The 21,468-nt window shown below is 53.1% G+C and overlaps 6 protein-coding genes across 6 annotated transcripts; 2 read left to right on the top strand and 4 right to left on the bottom strand.

Moving 5' to 3' along the window:
- Positions 1 to 643: 643 nt before the first annotated feature.
- HD553DRAFT_135547 (uncharacterized protein) lies at positions 644 to 5,261 on the top strand. The gene is made up of 10 exons (XM_046176626.1): positions 644 to 756; positions 899 to 2,088; positions 2,196 to 2,304; positions 2,396 to 2,452; positions 2,532 to 2,706; positions 2,790 to 2,926; positions 2,992 to 3,062; positions 3,127 to 3,243; positions 3,310 to 3,385; positions 3,451 to 5,261. Exons 2-10 carry the CDS (start codon positions 902 to 904, stop codon positions 5,170 to 5,172), a joined length of 3,651 nt encoding a protein of 1,216 aa, XP_046033406.1. The 5' UTR covers positions 644 to 756; positions 899 to 901; the 3' UTR covers positions 5,173 to 5,261.
- Positions 5,262 to 5,972: 711 nt separating this feature from the next.
- HD553DRAFT_345714 (uncharacterized protein) lies at positions 5,973 to 10,073 on the bottom strand (the record flags this gene model as incomplete). Its single annotated transcript, XM_046183119.1, has 8 exons — positions 5,973 to 6,663; positions 6,737 to 6,811; positions 6,868 to 7,014; positions 7,077 to 9,043; positions 9,125 to 9,358; positions 9,428 to 9,508; positions 9,574 to 9,834; positions 9,915 to 10,073. 8 exons carry the CDS (start codon positions 10,071 to 10,073, stop codon positions 5,973 to 5,975), a joined length of 3,615 nt encoding a protein of 1,204 aa, XP_046033405.1.
- Positions 10,074 to 10,654: 581 nt separating this feature from the next.
- HD553DRAFT_326595 (uncharacterized protein) lies at positions 10,655 to 12,935 on the top strand (the record flags this gene model as incomplete). Its single annotated transcript, XM_046181719.1, has 7 exons — positions 10,655 to 10,885; positions 11,119 to 11,472; positions 11,552 to 11,768; positions 11,837 to 12,072; positions 12,159 to 12,312; positions 12,431 to 12,622; positions 12,754 to 12,935. 7 exons carry the CDS (start codon positions 10,655 to 10,657, stop codon positions 12,933 to 12,935), a joined length of 1,566 nt encoding a protein of 521 aa, XP_046033404.1.
- A 916-nt stretch (positions 12,936 to 13,851) lies between these two features.
- Positions 13,852 to 14,758, bottom strand: HD553DRAFT_345712 (uncharacterized protein; the record flags this gene model as incomplete). The annotated part of the gene is made up of 2 exons (XM_046183118.1): positions 13,852 to 14,220; positions 14,288 to 14,758. The coding sequence occupies 2 exons, from the start codon at positions 14,756 to 14,758 to the stop codon at positions 13,852 to 13,854; spliced, it is 840 nt and encodes a 279-aa protein (XP_046033403.1).
- A 1,857-nt stretch (positions 14,759 to 16,615) lies between these two features.
- HD553DRAFT_252821 (uncharacterized protein) lies at positions 16,616 to 17,197 on the bottom strand (the record flags this gene model as incomplete). Its single annotated transcript, XM_046177330.1, has 2 exons — positions 16,616 to 16,848; positions 16,909 to 17,197. Coding segments are annotated over 2 exons (522 nt in total), but the record flags the coding sequence as incomplete, so codon positions are not given.
- A 1,692-nt stretch (positions 17,198 to 18,889) lies between these two features.
- Positions 18,890 to 21,178, bottom strand: HD553DRAFT_345710 (uncharacterized protein; the record flags this gene model as incomplete). Its single annotated transcript, XM_046183117.1, has 9 exons — positions 18,890 to 19,081; positions 19,155 to 19,238; positions 19,305 to 19,523; positions 19,592 to 19,960; positions 20,025 to 20,494; positions 20,565 to 20,630; positions 20,699 to 20,838; positions 20,909 to 21,071; positions 21,163 to 21,178. 9 exons carry the CDS (start codon positions 21,176 to 21,178, stop codon positions 18,890 to 18,892), a joined length of 1,719 nt encoding a protein of 572 aa, XP_046033401.1.
- Positions 21,179 to 21,468: the final 290 nt, after the last annotated feature.

The raw sequence follows: 21,468 nt of genomic DNA, 5'->3' as shown, positions 1-21,468 counted from the left end.
ACCTAGTCATCTGTCAGCTCGTCCTAGTGACGCTTTCCACCCAGCAAGGCCTGACCTGTCCTTCCCCGGGCTGCCTCGCTCACCATCATCCGCGATCAATTCCCGACCACCGACCCCCAAAGCGGAAATCGACCACCCCATCAAATTCGACTCATCAAATCATCCTTTGTCCTCACACATCACCTACTATCATACCACGAATCCCCTTTCATACATCCTACATACCCAGGCTACTCACTGCCCACTTCGCTCGTTATCATCTTCCCCTTGTCCGGACGGAACCGGGTTCGTACTTGAACCTCGGACGTTACATCGACACGCTACACGTTACACGGGGACAACCGATCGTTCTGATACGCAAGGACCAGACCTCCCCCAACACCTCCCGACTTCAAACGCAACACCTGCACGTCGTCTTTTGGTCGCTCCGTATCCAAACTCTTCTTCCCAACTAGCTGCACCAAACCCTCGAGGTCTCGGTTGGATCCCGATCAGGTCCAGGCCATCACCACCTACTCGCGTTTGACAGTCGAAACTCGCCCAACGACCAACTGAAACCGCACAACCACCTCCGGGCTTCCGCATCTACGAGTCATCATCGTCAGAGCAAGATCATCATCATCATCAGCCCTAGAATCCATCTGATCTGGGAATCGGGAGCTGGTCGATCGAGGTTAGACATCAGCAAGATCCGGCTTGACTAGCAGTAGTTTTTTCTCTGGAGCACGTCTCATCACCCCCGAGTGATCAAAACACGTATGTCCCCCCGTCTCACCTTTTCTTACAACCACAACCATACCTCGACTCTCAAACGCAAAGGAGACACATACCACTCGAAACCTCGATCCTGATATACAATATCGGCTATGTGCCCGTTTCCCCCTCTCTCTCTTGATAGATCATGTCGGTCGTCCCTTCTCCATCAACCGCGTCCACTTCCGCCGCACCTCAATCTCAACCCCAACCTCAACTCACGTCAGGTCTGGACCCAGCCTTGAACCAGTCATCTTCCACATCAGCGACAAACACCCCTCTCGAGCTTCAACCACAATCCAATGCACCTCCCGGTTCCACACCTGTACCTTCAAAGCCACCTTCAGATGTCATCCTCGACCTCGACCCTCACCCTCAACCATCTCTATCATCCAATAATGACCCCAACCTCGGACTGGGAAACGGAGTCGGGATGGGGCTGAATACGGCCGAGATCGACGCCCTGGTCGGTGACTTTAGGGAGGCAGGGGGAAAGACCCCTTTTACGAGCAATACTGCCAATATGGGAGGACTCACTCCGGGTGTCTGGTCGGATGGGAAAGAATTGGATGGGTTGACGAACCGGCCACCCGGGTCTGGGCCTGGGCCTGGGTCTGGGTCTGCGGGGTTTGGGGATCCTACTTCTGGTGCTCGGAGCACAGGCACCGAGACGGGGATGGGGAACTCGAACTCGCCTGCGCCCAATCCCGGTCCTCGGTCGACTTCCCACCCAACGTCAGCAGGTGTAGGTGTGAAGATCCCTAGCCTCAACCTCCCACCCAATTCGTCTGCCGGCCAACAACAATACCCAGCCCCGATGTCTACAGGCGGTTCGTCCAACGGCACGGGGACGACCTCGATTCGTCCTTTGAACAGTACCATCAACCCCCTGAACCCGGCTACGGTGTATTCCAGCAACTCGAGTACCAACGCCAACACCGGGGTCGTCATCCCGCCTTCCAGCCTCCCACCTCCCCCAGCCCACGGACTACCCATCGGACATCCTTTACATCCGAACAACTTTCCTGGATCTCAATTCGGCAGCCCGAGTCTTTATCCCCCTTCGTCAGGACCTAGCGGGTCCGGCTCCGGGTCGCTCCAAGGTCAAGGTCAGGGTCAAGGTCAAGGTCAACCGATCGGACCGGGGAACAGGTTGTTACCCAACCCGAACCCTAACGGCAATATGAACCTGAACGTCAATCCTAATCAGCTGATGGGACCCGGTATGGGTATGGGTATGGGAGGTGCTCCGGGGGCTATGGTCAGCGCTGGAGGCAGTGTGGAGGGTGAAGGGGGGATGACGACGGGTACGAGCGGGTGGTCAGGTCGAGCTAGGTGAGTCGTGCTATTCTCCCCTAGGCATAATTTTCACCAAGGAGGAACCATCAGGCTGATCCGCAGTGGTTCGTTTTCGAAAATGTGATGCCAAACTGTGTTTGTAGCGGCTGGACGACCCCGAACACCCCCTTGCCTAATCCACCGGACTTGTTACCTAGGCAGTTGACAACGAGGGAAGCTCAGCTGGTAGATCATCTCGTCAGGTTACAGCTGGTAAGTACTGCTACAGGCGGGTTTCGATATGCCTGATATCCGGATACCAGGGCTGACTCTGACCAACGTATCTTTGTCGTATTTGTTTTAGTTTTTGGCGACGGCTCCGTCGGCTTGGCAACAGCACGGGACTGTCCCGACCGGTAGCGTGAGTCAAGAGCCAATCTCATCGATCCTCAACTGGCCGAAAGTACGAGACTGATCTTGGATCTCGTTTACATCCGCAGGACCCGTACACGCAACAAAACCCTTGGTACAACTTTCACAACAGCCCGAATAGCGAACCCGTCTCGTTCGTCTCGTGCCCTCATCCGGCTCTCAACCGGTTCTTGCTCCCCAACGGAGAGCACGTCAGTTGCGCATACTGGAACGGTCTGTACATGATCACGGGGACGGATATCGGTAAGTGTCATCTTCCCTGTTCGGTGTACTTTTACGATCCGGGTACTCTGAGCTGATTTGTATTTCTCGTCTGACTCTGCTAGTCCGAGCACTGGCCTTCCGTTTCGAGGCGTTTGGGAGACCGGTCAAGACGGCCCTGGTAAAGAAGTTCGAGGAGGGCATCTTTTCCGACTTGCGAAACTTGAAGCCGGGCGAGGATTCGAGCTTGGAGAAACCCAAGGTGGGTATTGTCTTTAACACAAATTTGTAGGAAGATGCTGACTTGCAATTTATCCCTTGCTGCAGAGCGAGTTCCTAGACTTGCTCTTCAAGTACGGGTGTATTAGGACGCAAAAGAAGCAAAAGGTCTTCTACTGGTTAGTCATGGCGTACAAGTAGCAACCCGCTTGCTAGTGCTGATCACGATTTTTCGCGCTACAGGTTCTCAGTTCCTCACGATCGGCTTTTCTTGGATGCACTGGAACGTGATCTGAAGCGGGAAAAGGAGGGCATGGCTACGACGACCGAAATTATCGGCGAGCCCGCCCGGAGTTTCAGGTTAGTTGCTGTGCTTGGATGGGTAGAACAGGCCAGAGGCTCATGACCTATGTTGTTATGCTCCAGGTGGGATCCCACGAAGACTCTCTTTGAGCAGTTTGCTGCGTCCGACTTGTCGGCCATCAATGCTACCACCGAGCCCGTAGGTAGAGACTCCACATTCCATCGTTATGGCCGGTCTCTAACCGATGTATCCCTGCTCACCAGCTCGAACCCGCTCAACCCGGTGATGCCATTCCACCGCCCGAGTTCCCTGGCCAAGAAGAGGTGGACCGGGACCCGCTTCCTCAACTACCCCTGCCAACCGGTGTCGACCAGCGCAACCGACCGTTCTCGGTAACCCTGTTTGAAGGAAGCCCGCAGTACAAGCAGCGCAAGAAGAAGGACGCCAAGGCCAGAGCGCAAAAGAGGTCGGCTCTTGGCCAGGCCTTGTCCGACCTCGAAGACGAGGACGAAGGTCCCGATCGACTCGGCTCCGAGTACTCGGACGTCAAGCCCATCATCCCGAGAGAGACGCCAGACATCGTCGAGGGCGATTCTCGAGCGCCTTCTTCGTCCATGCCACCTCCACCCCCACCGGCACACAACGGACCTACGTGGAAGACCGTTCAGGACGAAACAGCACCTCGTGTGCAAGAGTCCAACGTCCGCCAAAGCTCTTTCGCTAGCGTCGAATCAGAGGGGGCTCGAGGTCAGAGCGCGGCTCCTACGGCTCCTGGTGTCAAGATGTTCCGGTGCCCACTGGACACGTGCGGGCGGTATTTCAAACGTCTCGAGCATCTGAAGCGACACGTCCGAACGCACACCCAGGAGAGACCCTACGTCTGTCAACGATGCGGGAAACGGTTCAGCAGGAGCGACAACCTGACCCAGCACATGAAGACCCACGAACGACAGGATCGGGGCGATCGAGCGAGCACGCAGATGACCGAGGACGACGAGTTTGCTCGCATGCTCGAAGCCCAGGTCGATCAGATGGCCGCCGAGATGGGTTATGAAGGTTCGATGTATGGAGGAGACTCTGGTGCATCGTCCTACTACGGAAGCCCTGCCATGCAGCCGATGGGGAGGATGGGCAGCGTGCCAAACTTGGGCATGCCGGCAGGGTATATGGCACCACCTCCGCCTCCTCTCGGTCGACACCAGTCTGTCGGGCTCGGCAACGGTGGAACCAGCTACGCCAGGGTGTCTTCGAACGGAGGTCCGGATAGGAACACCTTTATGTACCGACGTCAAGCTTCGATCCCGGCTTACCCGAGCAATCGGATGCGGTACATGTCACCCAATCCCGGTACCGACCCGCGAGCTCGTTTAGGATCGCCCGGGATGCGAAACTTCACCCCGGTACCCCAGCGAGCCGTCTCGGTCAGCGTGATCCCCCAGCAGACGTACATGGCGGCGAGTCCGTTCCAGGGTACCAACACCTTGCCGCCCATGAACAACGGGTACATGGCACCTAGCCCGGCTTCGGGATACAACGGCCAGATGCCTTTCGGTCAGCAACAGGACCCGTACAACGGCATGCCACCGCCTTCCGCCTTGAACGGTCAGACGTACGCTATCGGACCCGACGTCATGGTCGGTGGCATCAACCCGCAAAAGGTCCAGCAGCAGCAACAACAACAACAGCAATTGGATATGACCATGACGGGCATGTTACCGAGCGCGACCAGCAGCGGTGGAGGCAGCATCCATAACCCCTCCATGTACTCGCAACACTCTCAACAGTCCTACGTCGGAGGCGGCGACATGAACTCGATACCGCCCCAGTCGTCCTTGTCAAACGAGGGGATCCCCATGCAATCACCAGCGTCGATGGCGTTCGGGGGGATGCTCAACTCGGCAAGCTTTGCACCCAACTCGGCCGTCGAATGGCCTACTACGACGTCGGCCAACAGGTTCCCTGATCCCGGTCAGGAAGGACGATAGGTCTCGCCGTCCCTCCCCTCGCTTCTTGGCTTTGGAAGGCGCTGGTTCGCCGGAAACGATCAGAGCCCTACCCAGCTCGTCAGGATATCTACGTTACACCTGCCACTACTTTTGCATTACTCCCACCATCGATCGATTGTCTTTTCCTCTCTTACGAAAACCTCGCCTGTTATTGCCTTTACGACCTCCCTTTTTTCAGTTCATCTTTACGTTTTTCGGCTTTTCGGTTCCTTCTGTATGTCCGTTCCTGTCTGATCATCAACCTTGTCATAGTGTCATGAAGTATTACGATCCTGCATGCCGTCGTTGCCGTGAATGATGTCTTCGTTTCGAATAGCCTTTGGGCACGTTGGTCGCCCCGCTCCGTCCACCACCTGTCCCTGGCCATGTGACAGCACAGGCAGTGCTGATAAACCTACCACGCGTCAGCTTAATTTTATGCTGGCCGCCCTTCTAAATGCGTCGCGCGACGAGTCGCGCGACAACACAAATCCTGCGTACGTTGGAGACCTTAGCAAAACAAAAAAAAAATCGTTCCCGCCTATAATATCATTTCCACAAGAATGTTCCCGTGCGAACTTGTCGCTTTCCCGCCCAGTCATTTGTGGCGTCTCTCTCTATTTCTTTCACTCTCTCTTTTCAATCTGCATTTTACCAGTTCCAAAATTAATCGATTATACCAAGATTGCATGTACAATGGATATTATACTGATTGTTGTGACACACTCGACAGTAATATACAGTAGTAGAGCAGAATACATACAACATAAGGACAACATCGCATACACTTCACCTTATCCCTACTTCTTGTTCTTTTTGGGCTTCGGCCTTTCTCCCTTCCCGTGAGCCCCGACCTTTCTTTCTTCCTTCCCGCTTTCACTCGCTGTCTTACTCTTTCGGTTGTCGACCGTATCCTTTGCGATCTCGTCATCATCGTCAGAGTCTTCGTCGTCTTCGGAGTCCTTCTGACCTTCCGACTCGGTTCCCGCTACGTCTTCCCAGGGCGATGTCATCCCAGCTGTCGAACCGGGCTCTTCCACTTCTCGAATTCGACGATCCATATCCCGCGCTGCAGGATAAACAGCTCTCGCGAAGATGTCTCCCATCCGCTGCAGATATTTCCGTCCGGCGTTTATTCCCGGCGATTCGAAAATCAGGATAGACGATGTTCCCTCCGAGAAAGCGCCCGTTGTGAAAGTCACGGAGAATCTTCCCGTCCGTTCAGCAATCTCGACGTGCTTGGTCTTCTGCATCTCGACGTAGTGCCCGACCTGTTTTGTTCGCTCGTGAGCAGCTTGCTGAACATCGCGCTGGTCGTTCGATCCTTTCGGAAGGCTGCCCGGTCCCACAAAAGCTTCAGGAAGCCAGTCCGGGTCTGCCATGGAGTTCCACACGGGCATATCCCGCTTCTCCTTCCTCTGGAGACCCGCATAAAGGGTTTTGGGATCATCTAATTCGTAGACGAAATCGCTCGCTTCTGGAACCCATTCTCTGTTTCGTATTAGACATGAGTTCTCGCGTTAATAGCCCATTCTTTCATGTCAAGTTCCACAACATGACTCACCCATTCACAGCTGGCATGTCGTCGTCGCCGGTCGGGCCAAATGCCTCTGCGACGTCGGTGTCCACATCTCCCATGCTATAACAAAGCTCTAAGTCAACCCGCAGTCGTCACAGACCCGCGAGCGCACTTACTCTATGTCGGCGACATCCTTGCTGGATGGAGTTTCGTTCCCGCGGTTTGTTCCTCCATTCCCGCCGGTATCGATACCCCCCATAGTAACATCGCTGTCGCTCTGACTCTCGACATCCGCACTTTGTCGGTCAGCGTTGCGAACATCTCTGCAAATATCGTACTCATCAGTAAGGGAAACTGATGATACATTCGCAGGGGAGACACTCACTTGTTGCCTCCCTGTAGCTCCCTATCCACCCGCTGCTCCGCTTCCAGGGCTTCCTTGCGCAGTGCATCGTTGTCGAGGTCGATCTCTTCAGTCAAGGCCGGTTTCGACCACCGGAATTTCTCTTCCAAGATTTGAGATTCGCACTCAACAACTTGCTCTCCGATTTGACTATCCAGCCTAGGATAGTGAAACTGGCAGACGTAAGTCCCCACCTCCCGCGCAATGAACATCTTCCCAATCACCCGTGCTAGGACCTTCTCGCGTAGACGACAGCGTGTTCCAAAAGTCCGGCCATCCATTGTACCGAGCCGAAGTTGCCAAAGCTCGCTGAGGTATGCCGCCCAAGTTTCGGTATGGACAACGATATCGAGCTTCTCCCCGATATGGGCCCGTAGAGCTTCCCTTCCAGCGCTGATGAGCGGTCTCGAAGCTAAGTTGCGAAGACCGCGCAGCGCTACCTCGGGATTGGCGGTGGCGATGCTGGAGTCGAAGGCTACTGGCATTGATACCGCTCCTCCTTTTCCCGTCCACAATTCTCGAGCGCGGGAAGCGATGTCCGCCCACCTATGTCTTGCCTCCGGTAGGCGTTTTGCGTCTTGCAGTTTTGACAAGGTAGTTGCGAGCCTTACTCCATCGGTACGACGAAACATATCCAGCACGGGGATCCATTCGCTCTCATAAAATCGCCCCGCTCCTATGAGTCGACGGAGATAATGCAGTTCCCCTGGAAGAGACGACTCTGCCTTGTATCCCGCCCGGCTGGCGAAGATCGTCGAGATGATTCCAGCAATGGTCATAATGAATGCGGGACTTGCGCCTCGCATCCATTCCCGTCCCATGAAGTACCCTTGCTCCCAACCAAACTGCCGAATCTCCAATCCCGCTGCGACCCTTGAATCGCGGGCTCTTTGAAGCAGAGACCTCGAATGCAGCCAAAGTTTCTTCTTCTCCGGCGTGTCGCAAGCGATCGGTAAGCCGTCGATGCCAAGTTGACCGCGGGTTTCGATGGGAGAGTTGCCCAACAATTCGTCTACGGCTTCAGCGGCTTGGTCCTCAATACGCTCGATCTCGCTGAGCAGCTCGCAAGCACGGTCGAGAACGGATAACTTCATTCCCGCAAGTCCATCCGCTCTCTTCAACAGTTCCCGCTCCGATACTCCACGCCAGTAGTCGTCCTCGGCTTCGATGACTTGTATCGCCATGCCGAGCGCCTGGTTCTCCTCAACGTCAAGCCCAAAGTCGCCACCCGGGCGGTACTGTCCGCCACCGCTAAATGCGCCGTCGTAGACTCCAGAGTCCCAGCATATCTCGTAGAAGTCGCAAAGACGTGCTGCTGTCGGACGTCCATCTGCCCCAGCCAACGCTGTGATCTTGACCCATTCTGCCGGGTTCCATCCTTCCCCAAGGATTTCTTCAACGCGAGCAATACCTTCCCGCGTCCACGTGTCAATCGTCGATTTCCTATTCTTCAAGTGGTCCCGTGCAAACCGAAGAGCATCGCAAAGACCGTAAGGATTCTTGTATCGAGCCGTGGGGAATGGCTCTTCCCAGCGAGATCCTGAACGGTAGATCGGTTCCCGCAAGTTTTGATGCATCCCGTATATAGCGCTGCCGAGCCAATCCTTTTCTTCCTTGTGCGATTTGGACGGCGTTGGAGGCTGTTGGTCGCGGTTCGAGGGGGCACCAAACTCGTCCACACTCCTCTCCCTACGAGCTCTCCCCTTCACTTCTACCTTCTCGGCCATGCCTTGTCTGGTTCTCACAGTTGAAGAACCCGGCAGCTCGAACTTGGATAGCGGGAACCGCTCTTGAAACTTCGCCAAGCTTTCCTTGATTCCCTTGTCGTCTATCTTGTAAGATGACTTAGGCACAGCTGGGGCGGGACGCGTCAAGCTGATCGTCGGTGTATCCCAGAGCTCAAATGGAACCGTTCCCGCTGGATGAGACAAATTTTGTATATCCTTGTCCTATGTATAGCAATCGCATACGCATCAGCACTCGCAATCACTTTCTAGATCCCCAAGAGAATATCGCAAACAAAAACTGACCTTTCCCGCTGGACCTTCTTCACTCTCACTTCTGGCCTTCGCGTTCCCGTCCTTTCCGGCGTCCAACTCTGCATCTTTCCCCGTGCTTGCTGCGGCGTTGTTCTCGGCGTTGCTCTTGCCATCTTTGCTTTGCTGACCTTCCCGTCCAAGATTTGCCTTAGGGATTTCATAGTCGAGATCAAACTCAAACTCTCCCAAAAGGTCATCGTCTAGGGAGGCCCCCAACGTTTGCATCTAAATTCCATTAACACAATCAATATCTCAATCGCAAGGAACGGCCTGTGATTAGCCTCGTCAACTTACCCCTTCCCTTTCCGCTCTCTCCTTTTCCGCCTCATCTTCGTCCATATCCTCCACCGTCGCCGCCAAATTCTTGCGAACGACCTGCAAGATTGCCAGGGACAATAGTTAATACACGGGGCAGGTTGCTGCCGAATCGAATCGCTCACCGGTTTCTCCTTCCTATCGTCTTCCCTCTGTCTGTCCGACCCCTTCTGGCTGGACTTCTCCTCCTTGTCTTCCGGTCTCAAGTTCTTTTCCAACTGCTCTCCCGTTCCCGCCGCTCCTGCTTCACCTTCCCGTCGCTCTTCCTTCGTGGTATCGATAGGGGGAGGCGGAGTAAGTGGGGTCGAGCTCCGTGAACGTTCATGCTTTCTTTTTAGCGGGACCTGGACGTCCTCCTTGTTGGGTAAGATCTTTACTTTTTTATCCTGGCGAATACATCAAGATACAATGTGATATACGATCAGTACAAACATCGATATGCCGTATACCTTATAATAGCACTTACATCGGGACCCTCAAGCGTCCCCTCTGCCTTCCGCTTACTCTGTCCCTTCCGATTCGCAGCGTTGATTAAGCACTGCTGTCTTTTGAGCTCTTTGAGTTCCTTCTTGCTCAGCTTGGGCTTGGGCTGTTTCACTTCAGTTCGGGCAGCGTTTTCTGACATGATGTGAGGATAATGAAGATATTATCGAGGCAGATACAGTTGTAAAACTATGAAAGTTCGCGATATGAGTTCGATTTCCTGCACACACGCACGCCTCGAGTACAACTCTCGAGCGGTGTTTATCAGCTCGTATATATGTATATCCTTCGACGAAGCCGATATACAGACTTACCTTCTTTGTTCCCCAATATTATGTCGATCCGCGCAGTTACTTTTGTCTTCTGTTTGAAGTTATCGATATGTTGACTGGTTAGAAGTGGTATTGTTATTGTGCGGGAAACACAAGTCTTTTGTTTTGATTGTGGGACCTGCCTTTGAGCTCTTTGTTCGACGACACGTGGGAAGCCGGAGCACCAGAGTTAAGGCGTTATTCGTCATTCCCGCTGATCTGCGCGGGAGAGTTCTTATTCCCGCCTACTGAAAAGTAAACAGATCAAGTATTGCAAGTGAAAGATTTGGCAGTCCGAGCCATACCTTCATTACCAAAACTTCGACAGTTGTTTTAGAGCACGCTAGACTTACCCATTCACTCCTCGATACTTGATCATTACCTTCGGCTCTGAACTATTTGAATCATCAAGATGGATCTTTTCCCCCATAGCCAAACCCTCGCTTCTGCATACGAGAGTGCTAGCCTGGTTGATAACCATATCGACCCCTTCGCTATCCCCAACAACGGACATGTCGACCCCTTCGCTATCCCCAACAACGGACATATCGACCCCTTCGCTATCCCCAACAACGAACATGTCGATCTCGTCACCACCGGCAACCAGTTTCAAGACGACCTTGACCTTGGGGAGGAATTGGATGTAAGGACTGGGAGAGCCGATCAGGTCGGCCAGTTAAACTACAATCTCGCTGTGCAAGACATCCTCAGCTCGCTGCGCACGCAGTGTTCGGAATATGCAACTAAGCTCAATGTCCGACCACAGAGACTACTATACTCTGTTCTTAATATAAGCGAGAAAGAAAAGAAAAGCCGCAAACTGAACGAGTGGCAAGCGTGGGTGCATCTCACTGCCAAAGACCTTAGTAAGTGGAGCTGGTTCCTTTCCCGTTCGCTCCCCCTTCCAGATTCCCGTTGCACAGAGCTGAAACTGGTTGTCGCCTTTCAGAACTTTCAGCTACCAGCGGTAATTCTACGCCAACTACCAATGCACCTTCCACCTCGGCTGTTGGCGTTCAAGAGCAGTTCGCGACCCTCCAGGCCGAAGCTAAGAAGAGAAAGGCTGCCAGTCATTGGTCACCCGATGTTATTGAGAGGACAGTACAGGAGTTGGAGAGAAAACGAGCGGAGGACAAGCGCCAATCCAAAGCCACGTTGCCGAAAATGAAAGATACTCGGAGGTTACAAGCGTATCGGGGTAACGCGGTCATGCAGGACGTTTCTTTACAGGTCAGTCAACGTCTTTACGTCGCCGCGGCTGGTACAACGCTCTGACATAACGGCGGGAATGTTCGAAATCCTCCCATAGCTCTCCCGACTTCACGAGAACTATCAAATTGCCGGCTTTCTCCTGCTTATGCCTCTCGATGCAGACCATCCTTTCATGCCCCAGGCTGTTGTTAAGAGTCCTTACCTTGAGGCGGTATTGCAAAAGCGCTGGGGCATCGGCGGGAACGACTCCGGACAGAGCCAGGCTGTTCTCCTGTCAATCCAGGCAGCGATTCATGAGCTTCGTGCTCGCCGTCGTGAGTGTGGCCTGGGCTGTCCCCATCTCTAGCGACTAAATCTCTCTCCCTCTCTATGCGCTCAACAGAGGATGCCTACACCGCTGCTGTGACGGGAACCGGCTCCACTGCCTCACTTGCGGTCCAGCATTCCCGTCTGTCGTTGCAAGCTCAGCGATCGCGATTGACAGAGGAGATTAATAATGTCATGAGTGCTGGACTCAGCAAGAAGATGACTACAGTTCCTTGGACGGGAATGAATGTGGTCTGTTTGGAGCGGGATGTGTGGTGGGAATGCGTTAAGGTTGACTTCGACTGGGGGTTGGTGCGTGAAGGGCGTAAGGAAGCGGTGCGTGTCATTGGCCAATAGTTTGGTAACTGCGCTGATCCGGGCGCTTCCCTGTTCTTCAGCTCTTGTACCTGGGTGAAATATATGTCAAAGGGCAACTTGTCCTCAAGAGTATCAATGATTACGATGCCGGTTACGCTACCGCCATCCGTACTGCATTGAAACAGATGGCCTTGAAAAACGACAACAAGGCTGCGATTAAGCGATTTTTTGGGAGTAATCCCCCATCCTTCTCGTCATCTGAGCTCGACCGCTGCATAGCACAGCTTCCCGTCTGTATGGACTTGTAGACCTGTTGGCGTCCTATTTAATAACCCTCACTTCGGCACTGAAGAATCAAACGTTCATGGCTGGCGGCGGGAATCAATACTCTCAGCATCTAATGACTGGGTCGACGCCAAGCCTTACAGCGAGGGTCGAGGTCATGTTCCCGGACTGACGAGGGACCGAGCCTATGGCGACGTTTACGTCGCCATGGACTCGGTCCAGAGGCGGTCCGGGAACATGACCTCGACCCGAGCCCGGGGTAAACGCTTACAGCTTATATATTACTGGCATAAAAAAGGGGAGGGATGCAAAAAGGTTCAGACGGTATATAGAACGACGAGGTAACCTCTGGCGCACATCGATCAAACAATGAACTATTGAGACCCTCAGTCATATGTTCCGGAAAGAACCACAAAGAGTCCTCGATGAGAGATATCTGGCCGTTCCCGCGATCCCCGGTTAGCGATTCGTGTTCCCGCAAAAATCTCGCGCGTTCCCGCACGCAAAAAGTTCATTCCCGTCGTCAACTCGAACCACGTACCACTTCATCCCAACAAAAAGGTCGCATGTGAAGATCGTTACTACTGCCCGATCGGTTCTTACGTGTTGTTTTACTCAATCTGTAAGGTGGATTGAGTAAAACGTGAGAAGGTCGTCGTCATGACATGTATATCTGGAAGCTGATGGGCATGTCCAGATGGCGAACATATATTTCTTGAAGGCTGATGTTACGGTCGGGCCTAGTGGTATCGGAAGGCTAGCCTAGGTGGAAAGGGTCAGTGGAAATCGTGCTGAGGCAGAGATACTCAACGTTTGGTGTTGTTATTGGTGTTGATTGTTAATGTTTGCGTTGACGTTGGTATTAACGTTTGTGTTGGCGTTGGTATCAACGTTTGTATTGGTAACAGCTGAGAAGTCGGCAGGTGTGTCGACGATCAAGATTTATCAGGTAGGCGCAGGACAGGATAAATCGACACAGCAGCGCCATCACCCCAACATGAAACGCCAGTCTCTACTTCATAATGAAACAATTGACCGAGTCGCATTCGATTGGTACCGCAAGCACGCTCGCTGCCGGTGCAACATATGTAAGTGTTATTGTCTTGTGTCCGAGCATCGTATTTGCGGCAGGTCTCTATTAGATCACGTCTCTCACGTACCAATGTCAGGCAGGCAACGGCATGACCGGCGACATCGAGGTGATGATATGAAACATTCCCGCGCGCTGGTGAGAAGCCGTGTCTCATCATCAGTCAAGAGTATAGTGCTTCATATTGTCGGGACCTCACTCGCTGCTACTACAATCACTATATATCTATATTCCCGTCTGTATATTGGCCAAGATAGCCTTCCCGTCCCTCGGAGATCACACGCACACACACGATCACACAAAACGCGGTCGGTAGACTTGAGTCGGTAAAGTCTCTGTTTGAATTCACTCGTTAGCCTCACTGGTTTTCCAGACCAAGAAGAAGTGAGCGTACCAGTCTAGCTCAACGGGCCCATGCGTCCGTTATGGAAGCAGGTACACCTCAAACGAGCCAGCCTGACTTCCTCCATAAAGACCGTCCAAACGGACATGTCGGCGGCGGCGGGAACGCGAGCTTCCACTTGCTCAGTCGAATATCCGAGTCGTCGGAGTCGAGGTCGCAAAATGTGGATGCGGTACAACGCCGCGGCCACAGCTGACCAAGACTGGGGAGTATGTTCTTTGCAGAGTTGGTGGTGCTGCATATGGTGAAACAATCCCTGCCCGAACCAGTAGATTTCTCGCATGTCCTCCCACCGAAGCGTCTCGTAATTGACGGTAGCCAAGATGTATTCCCGCGCATCGTCAATGGCCATCATGATGATCTCCTGTCGCACCAGTATTGCGTATATATCAGTTATCCATCAATGGCGGGGCACGAGAAGGAGAACGTACGTGACAGAGCCATTGGGTGTATGGCTCGTTGCAATACGCCAGCAGAGGGTATTCGAAAGGCCTCCTTGCGGGAGACATGAAGTCGGGCAGGGACAAATTACGAGCATGCAATCCCGGCGGGAACTGAAGCAGCCCAAGGTTATCGTTCCACCTTAACATAATTCGAGTGCCGTTATAAGGTTCCCAGATCAGACAGGGGATATTCTCCCGCCTGTTCTGCCATAGCTTGGGACATTCCGGAAAGTAAGCCCGGATGTAGCCTGGAGGGGGTCCCGGCGAGTATCGAGGGGGCTGAACGGGAAACAGCGGGACTCGCAGGTCGTTGGGCGGCTGGGCTGGTCCGTTCTGGTAGACGACGCGACCTTGGCTGTTGACCGTGAAAGGTCTCCCCGCAGCATCATGAAGGACAACACCAGGGGCAGTGGGTTCGTAGACCAAGACAAGGTCGTTGGCGCCGGCGGGAACGGACATCGTCGATATGTTGTGCGCCTTAAGTTACTATCTAGGTGGTGGGAAGAAGTAGGTGGACAGAAGTACACTTAAAGGTAAAAGTTGGTTGGAAGTGATATGAAGAAGTTGAAGGTACGTCGCTGGTACGGTAGATATATATAGGGTTTGCATAATCGCAAAAATGATGGTACGACATCATACTCCAAGTGGACCGTTCCCTTCTTCACAAGGGAGACAAAGGACCCAAAGGATCGGCAGTGTATCCGAGAAGCACGAAGATCTGGAATGTACCCTCCTTTAGCCTCACCAGGGCCCGACGAGGTGTTCTAGGGACCGAAGATCATTGCGTTCCTGGGCTCGGTTCGCAGTTGAGTACCCTCCTTTCAATTATTTCTTCCTAAAGGTTCGATTTGCCGCACCGATGCGACCGCGGGAACGGAATAACACACGGCGGGAACAGCATTACTCTGCAGCTTCCAGTACATCATCACCGATGTCATTAAGTCCAGGTAATTGTGCTTCATTTTGAGGGTCGTTGCCTTCCTCTGGCACGGCAGGTAAACGACTCGATTCCGGGAAATGCAAAGACATTTGCTCGGATGTGTATGGGTTCCGGGAAAACGATACTGCACGGTCGGCCGCGATGTGATATGTGCTCGGAGATCTCGCCGCTGAAAACATGGCGGGAACGTCCAACTTGCACAATTCTTTCTGCCAAGTGTCACTCCTCCGGTTTGCTTGCTGTAATTTCTCTTGCAGCCTGAGGAGGGCAAGCATAGGAATGATTGTAGTGGGATAGCGGTCCGGATTCACGCTGTCAGGAGATTCATCCCAAATTGCCGATATAGGGAGTTTTAGGGGGCGGGAATTGATGGCGTCAGATATTCTTTCTGGTTCCGACTTGATCCATAGTTGAAGTCTAGAGATCTCGATCTCTAATTGCTTCAACTCGGAGGTGGCGCAAGCGTGTAGTCGGGCTTGGCGAACTCCCTCCCGCATGGTAGGTTGCACCCAATCCTCCTGAGAGAAGCTGGCTAGTCCATCTCGAGCTACTGCAAATGCTTGAGAGACGGAGTCTTGGTCTCCCTTGAGAGCGTCCCGCTGCATCAAAGCTGGCTTATGTTGAAGTGGCAACTGTGTCCAGGCTTGGGCGTAACGTTTGTACGCGGCTTCGATCCCCTGCGTACGAGATCTCAATGCCCCTGCGATCTTTGCTCTCATTTTATAATTCGTTCCAGGTCGACAGCACCTCTCTGCCTCTGCGAACCTGTCGACACAAGCAAGCTCAAGCGCGTCCAGAGCCTGGTTGTACGCATGACGGAGGTGGAAGACCTTCCCGCGCTGACCATCCGGGGAGACTAACCATTCGGCCAGGCGGGAATCGTTTTGAAAGCTGGCAACCCGCCCTTGCCCACCAAGGAACTCGACTAGTCGAGTTTGTGTGTCATGTAACTTTTGTGACGCAGCAGCCAGTTGGGCAAATGATGACCAATCTTGGACTTGGCTTTGAATGATATCGAGGCTGTGGGTGATTGCGTTGGTTCTGGTAAGTGCAATCCACTGGTTCTTGGCACGTAGGTAATCTGTACCCAATAACCAAAGGCGAGCATGATTCAGACCGGAGTTATAGCTCTCGGTGGTGGCAGCGGATGCTTCACGTGCGCGAGCCAGTTGCTCTTGGTCCCAGAGGCGATTGAAATAGTCCAGGGAGAATTCTGGGCGACGATGTTGCTGGCGTAGGCGGGAAATGTTGGCCAGACTGCTTTGTTGGATGGTCTTTGCTTCCCGCCAACCCTTAAGTATATTGGTAGCTGCCAAGAACAAAATTCATGAGGGAACGATGAGCTATAGGGCCGGAAGAGTCTGCCTCACGATGGCAAACTGACCTAAATGTAACAGCTTGTCGCTATTCCACTGCTTTATGACCCATTCCAGCTGTTGATGCCGGTGGTATCGTGTTGCACTGCGTGTGACACCCGCAATCCCGTTGGTATAGGAAAACAGCCTTTCGCAGCCTTCGAAGTCCTCTAAGCCAGCTGTGGATGTCAAGCGTGGGTGATACCGTACTTGGCATTCACGATTGTGTGCATATCCGTGCCAAGCGCCAACATCTGTCCAAGTTACGGAGATTAAGGACTGGGAACTGACGGCGGGAACGGGAGGCGACTCACGGAACTGAATGCGGGAATCCGATTTGGCTAGGCGGGAAAGCAGTGGGGCATGCTGGAATGTTTTCGCAAAGCTGCATCCTATGTCATAACCGAAAGATATGCGACCAGAGTATCTCTCTCCGAGCCACTTGACTAATGCCAAAGGGAACTTCGCGTTTTCGTGCTCCTTGATCATGTCCGTATAGGCGAGGACGACTCCATGGCGACAGATGAGCGGAAACCAACCCATCTCGTCGTACCGTAGGGATGCTCTGGGTCGTTCTTTTGCTGCTGTCCAGTGGGAGGAGCAAGGTCCAAGGCTGTCCTTTGCTGCCGGCTTGGAAGTAGCCTGGCCAGTGCGAGAGGGACCCGTTCGCTGTGCAGAGATAGTCTGCCCAGCAAATTGATTGACATACTCAGAGGTCAAGCGGAAATTGGATTGATGGTCTTGATATGCTGTACCAGGCCGATCCCGCCGTTTGAGTGAGTTGTTCCCGTCCAATGCCGCACACAGGACGTAGTCGTCAATCCCTAACTTGCCGTCCGCGGGAAAGCAGAGTGGGCAGCTTTTTTTATCCAAGGGCAATTTTGATGGTAAACAGAACGCGGGTTGGGCTTCGTTTCCGGGGCGAACGCTGCCCAGAAAGGGGTCTTCAAGGGGCGCATTAACGGGAACAGCTGAAAGAGACGATGTTTGAGAAATGATGACGTCCTCCTCTTTCTCCATGTGCTGGATGATCCGATCGTACAGGTCAACGCAGAAGCTAAACCTTTCCCGAATACTTTCACTGTAGGGTATCTGGACAAGTGACTATGCCTCAGTGAAAATCTAGCATGGATGTGATAGTCAACGCGACTTACCTGATTGTAATCACACAGTGAGCGAACGAACGCAACTCGGGAGATTTGGGAGTGACAAAAGGAGAGATGGTAGAATTCGATTGTCCGAATGCTGAAAGCCAAAGATGGGCGATGGAGTTTTGATGGCAGATGGCCAAGAGCAATGACGTGGGCTGCAACACCAATGGGGCTCCGTTCCCATTCTGTGCGGCAGTACGAGACAGTACGGCAAGCTGGAAGATTGCAAGCGGGAATCAGTGACTGGGCATTCCCGTCAAAGATATCCACGAACAATATGTGTCGAGGAGGAGCATTGTCGCAGCTGTCGATTGGTCGATGGGCCCGCTGGGCCAAGTAGGTGGTTGAATCGATGGTGGTCGATAGCGGAACTTGAAGAATTGAATGACAAGGGCGGGAAGGAGGCTTTGCAGACGGGTTTGCTCTTGCTGTCGCTCAGATAGGTACAGGCTGAAGAAAACAAGAGGAGTCTGTCGGTTCGCGGATCAGGGTGGAAGCACACCTTCACTCACGATTGATTAGCTCCATCTTCCCCCATGTGATCCAAGTCCTGTAGCAGCGCAGCATAAGCGTCTGGCTGACGGGAAGGGGGAGGGTCATCATCGAATACAGATTCGAAGAAAGGGTTGTTGGGTGCGTCGTTTGTGGGTTGGAGTCTAGGTGAAGGGCCATTGGAGGACGTATAGTTGTGAGGACCTGTTCCATTTGGGCGGTGGCCTGCAAAAGATAGGGGAGTGGCCCGGTACTTGTGGTTGTTCAGCAGCCGTGATCGAGCGTGATAGTCGATCTTCGGAGGAGGGGTTGGTGTCACTGGTTCTTCCCACAGGGGGAAGAGATGGTCGCTGTTCCGACGGCGACGTTTCTTGGAGGGGGTTCTGGGAATAGGGGTGCTGGTAGATGCCATAGTTAAGGCAAGCAGGGAGAGTACAGTGAGATCAATATCTTCGATGATGGTGGATGTACGGAGTGAATATAGGTACAACGAAGAGACGATTCGAGGATGGCAGGGACGGTGGAATTGTAAACAAACTGAGATCGCATGACATAGCTCGCCGCGGGAACGTTATCACGAGCAGCGGGAAGCATAACTATCAACATGAAATAGACCACTGTACAAATGAAAATGGGAACATGGTATACAGCTTCAATACTCGTCGGTAACATGTCGTCGTTGAAGTCGGTTTTGGGCGAGTTCGATGGCCATATGTCGGCGAGCATCGTGTTTCGGTGCTGGCTGATTGCAGACAGCTCCCAGGTCCTGGATTCTACAGATGGCCTCGATATGCTGAAGCATGAAGACGCCGCAGTTTGAGGAATCTTCTTGTTGCGGAACAGGCTATTAAAAAAGCGAGGGAATATTAGGCACGATTGCGAAATAGACAGGGCCGTCCGATCTCGAGACAACTCACGGGAAGCGAGAACGACCATTCCGCCTGGACTAGTGGGGTACCCCGAAACTTTAGATGAAGCTCCGACAACCAGGTGCCGATCATCTGCAAGACCAAGAGCGAGGTACCAAAATCAGTCAAAGCATCCAACGCATACGCTGCGATACTGACCTGGAAATGCTTGCGGCAACGCGCAAGGGCCAGGTTTCCCGTATCACTATCCTCAGCGGCGATGTTGTTCTGACCCTCCAGAGCGGCGGGAACGTGAGAGAGCGAATCGAGGATCGCGATATTTTTGGCGGGAATGTCAATCACGACAGCAAACCAGTGAAACTGCGTGATGTTCCACGGAAGGGCGTGAAAGCGATAATCAAAAGGATCCAAATTTTCCTGTATGTGCAAGAAGAATGTGTTAATTCCGTGTGGCATGCCGACTACAGAATGAGTTGCGAGCTCACCTTTTCAAACCAAGTAGCCATCGGCACCAACGACTGTTCCCGCTTGGTATACCGAGTCTGAATTGCAGGGCAGATTTGAGACGAATGGACGAATGTGGGTACGCGACCAGATGGGAGTAGCTGATACGTCGATTGTCGCCAGTGAATAAGAGTGAGATATGCATCGATGACTTGATCGTTCAACCATTCTCCTTTAGCAAGACTCGAATAGATGCGAGGATATTCTTCGATCAGAGCGATTGCGGTCGGGGATGTCTGGTACCACGAAGGAGGGGATGTGACCTCCGGCGCCGGGCAGGTCAAGTGTGTAGATTCTGCACCAAAAACAGGCCGCTGCTCCGTGTCGCAATGAGCGATGAGGTATCTAGCCTGCGGGAAGGGAGAGCTGATTGATATGGTGTCAGGGCATGAGATAAAAGCAGGTAGAACTCACGTATTTGCGCAGAGTCTCCGGCAGGTCCGTGGTGAAGAGGAGAGAGGGAGGCGAGAGGACACGTTCGGCATTGCGGGAAAGTTGGGGAAGTTCGACTCCAAATAGGTCGGGTTTGACCGATGTGAAGCTCAGGGCGGCGGGAATCGATGGTAATTGAACGTGGAGAGATGGTGGAGGCGGTTCGGACGGATCGTCCGATAGCCGTGCTCGTCGGGCAGCACGCATCAAAGCGTTGTGGAGCGCCTCCGCGTCCGTTTCTGTTGGACGAATGGTAGCTACATATTGGTATGTGAGCTTTTGATCGGAGGGGGTGGCGGCAGGGGTAGCGGGTGTGGCGGGCGGTCGATCCCTCATAGCGGCGGGTGGGGGGGAAGAGTATCTGGCTCTGAGCGGGAACGCGTTGGGCTTGACGGCAGACTGCGCGGGAAGAGGCTTGATGGGGCGGGAATGCTCATCGCCCGCGAGTCTGTCTGTAACATCGCATTGCAGAGGTTAGCGGTCAACTTAAGAAGGGTGCAGAGGAAGACACAAGATACGTACTGAATTCGGAGAACAGGTCGACCGACAGTTTCAAATGATGTTTGAACTGAATAAGAGCTTCGCGGGCTGCGGGTGGCACAGGGTCTGCGGTGAGATGTATTGAAACCCCGGCAAAAGTCATAAAACCGACGTACCTCTACCTTCCGGGACCGGCAACTCCTCAGCACCGGATGTTACCCACGAGGATACTGCCTTGAAAAGTTCGTCCCTGGATTCGGTTGTCTGGTCTGGACTGTCGATGATGGCAAAGCGGTAGCCACCATACTCCGCAGGACTGAGCATGAAGTTGTATGGGGATCAATACAAACAACAGACAATGACAGCAAGCTCGTTCAGTCACTAACTCCAAGCCATTCAGAACCGTCGACATATCCGCCACCAACTTCAAATAATGGCGGGAACGGTCGACCTCATCCGCTGGTGGTCCGGTTGCCGCGATCGGAAGGATTACAAGCTCGGCCGGGTCTTGAGTCGGAGTTTTCGGACGATTGGACGCAGAGCCATTGCCTAGAATTGGCGGGAAAGAAAAAGTTGAGGTGGGCATATGTGAGTACCAAGATGATGCTGTTCCCGCATTGAATCCTTGGCTCAGACTGACCGGTCGTACTTGACATCGTTATAGCTTCGAGGTTATGCAGAAGTTATTTCAAGGGATTGTAAGGTAGTGAGTCGAGGCTGATATGCTGGTGCGAATAGAGAATTTTCCTCGAGGCTATGAGTGCATCTGTGCGTGTGTATCTGCGCATGTTTATATATACATCGTTCAAGCGATCGTACAGAGCTGCATCAATGGACAATAGAGAGGTACTATGGATATGCATCCAAACGATAGGAGGTCGTCCAGACAATAAGCAGATGGAAGACTCGCGATATGAAACGATTTAGAGTAAGGTTATGGAACGGT

This window comes from Filobasidium floriforme, assembly GCF_021052385.1.
Source record: "Filobasidium floriforme strain CBS 6241 chromosome Unknown HD553scaffold_25, whole genome shotgun sequence".
In the NCBI taxonomy this organism is placed as follows: domain Eukaryota; kingdom Fungi; phylum Basidiomycota; class Tremellomycetes; order Filobasidiales; family Filobasidiaceae; genus Filobasidium; species Filobasidium floriforme.
The sequence above is the reverse complement of the archived record's forward strand: the minus strand, read 5'-3'. Positions and strand labels throughout refer to the sequence as shown.

Bases quoted from the DNA above. Each gene is read 5' to 3' on its own strand.
- HD553DRAFT_135547 (XM_046176626.1), top strand. From the start codon at position 902: ATGTCGGTCGTCCCTTCTCCATCAACCGCGTCCACTTCCGCCGCACCT. The intron at 2,305-2,395 runs GTAAGTACTGCT...TATTTGTTTTAG, and splicing joins ATCTCGTCAGGTTACAGCTG to TTTTTGGCGACGGCTCCGTC. The intron at 3,063-3,126 runs GTTAGTCATGGC...TTCGCGCTACAG, and splicing joins AAGCAAAAGGTCTTCTACTG to GTTCTCAGTTCCTCACGATC.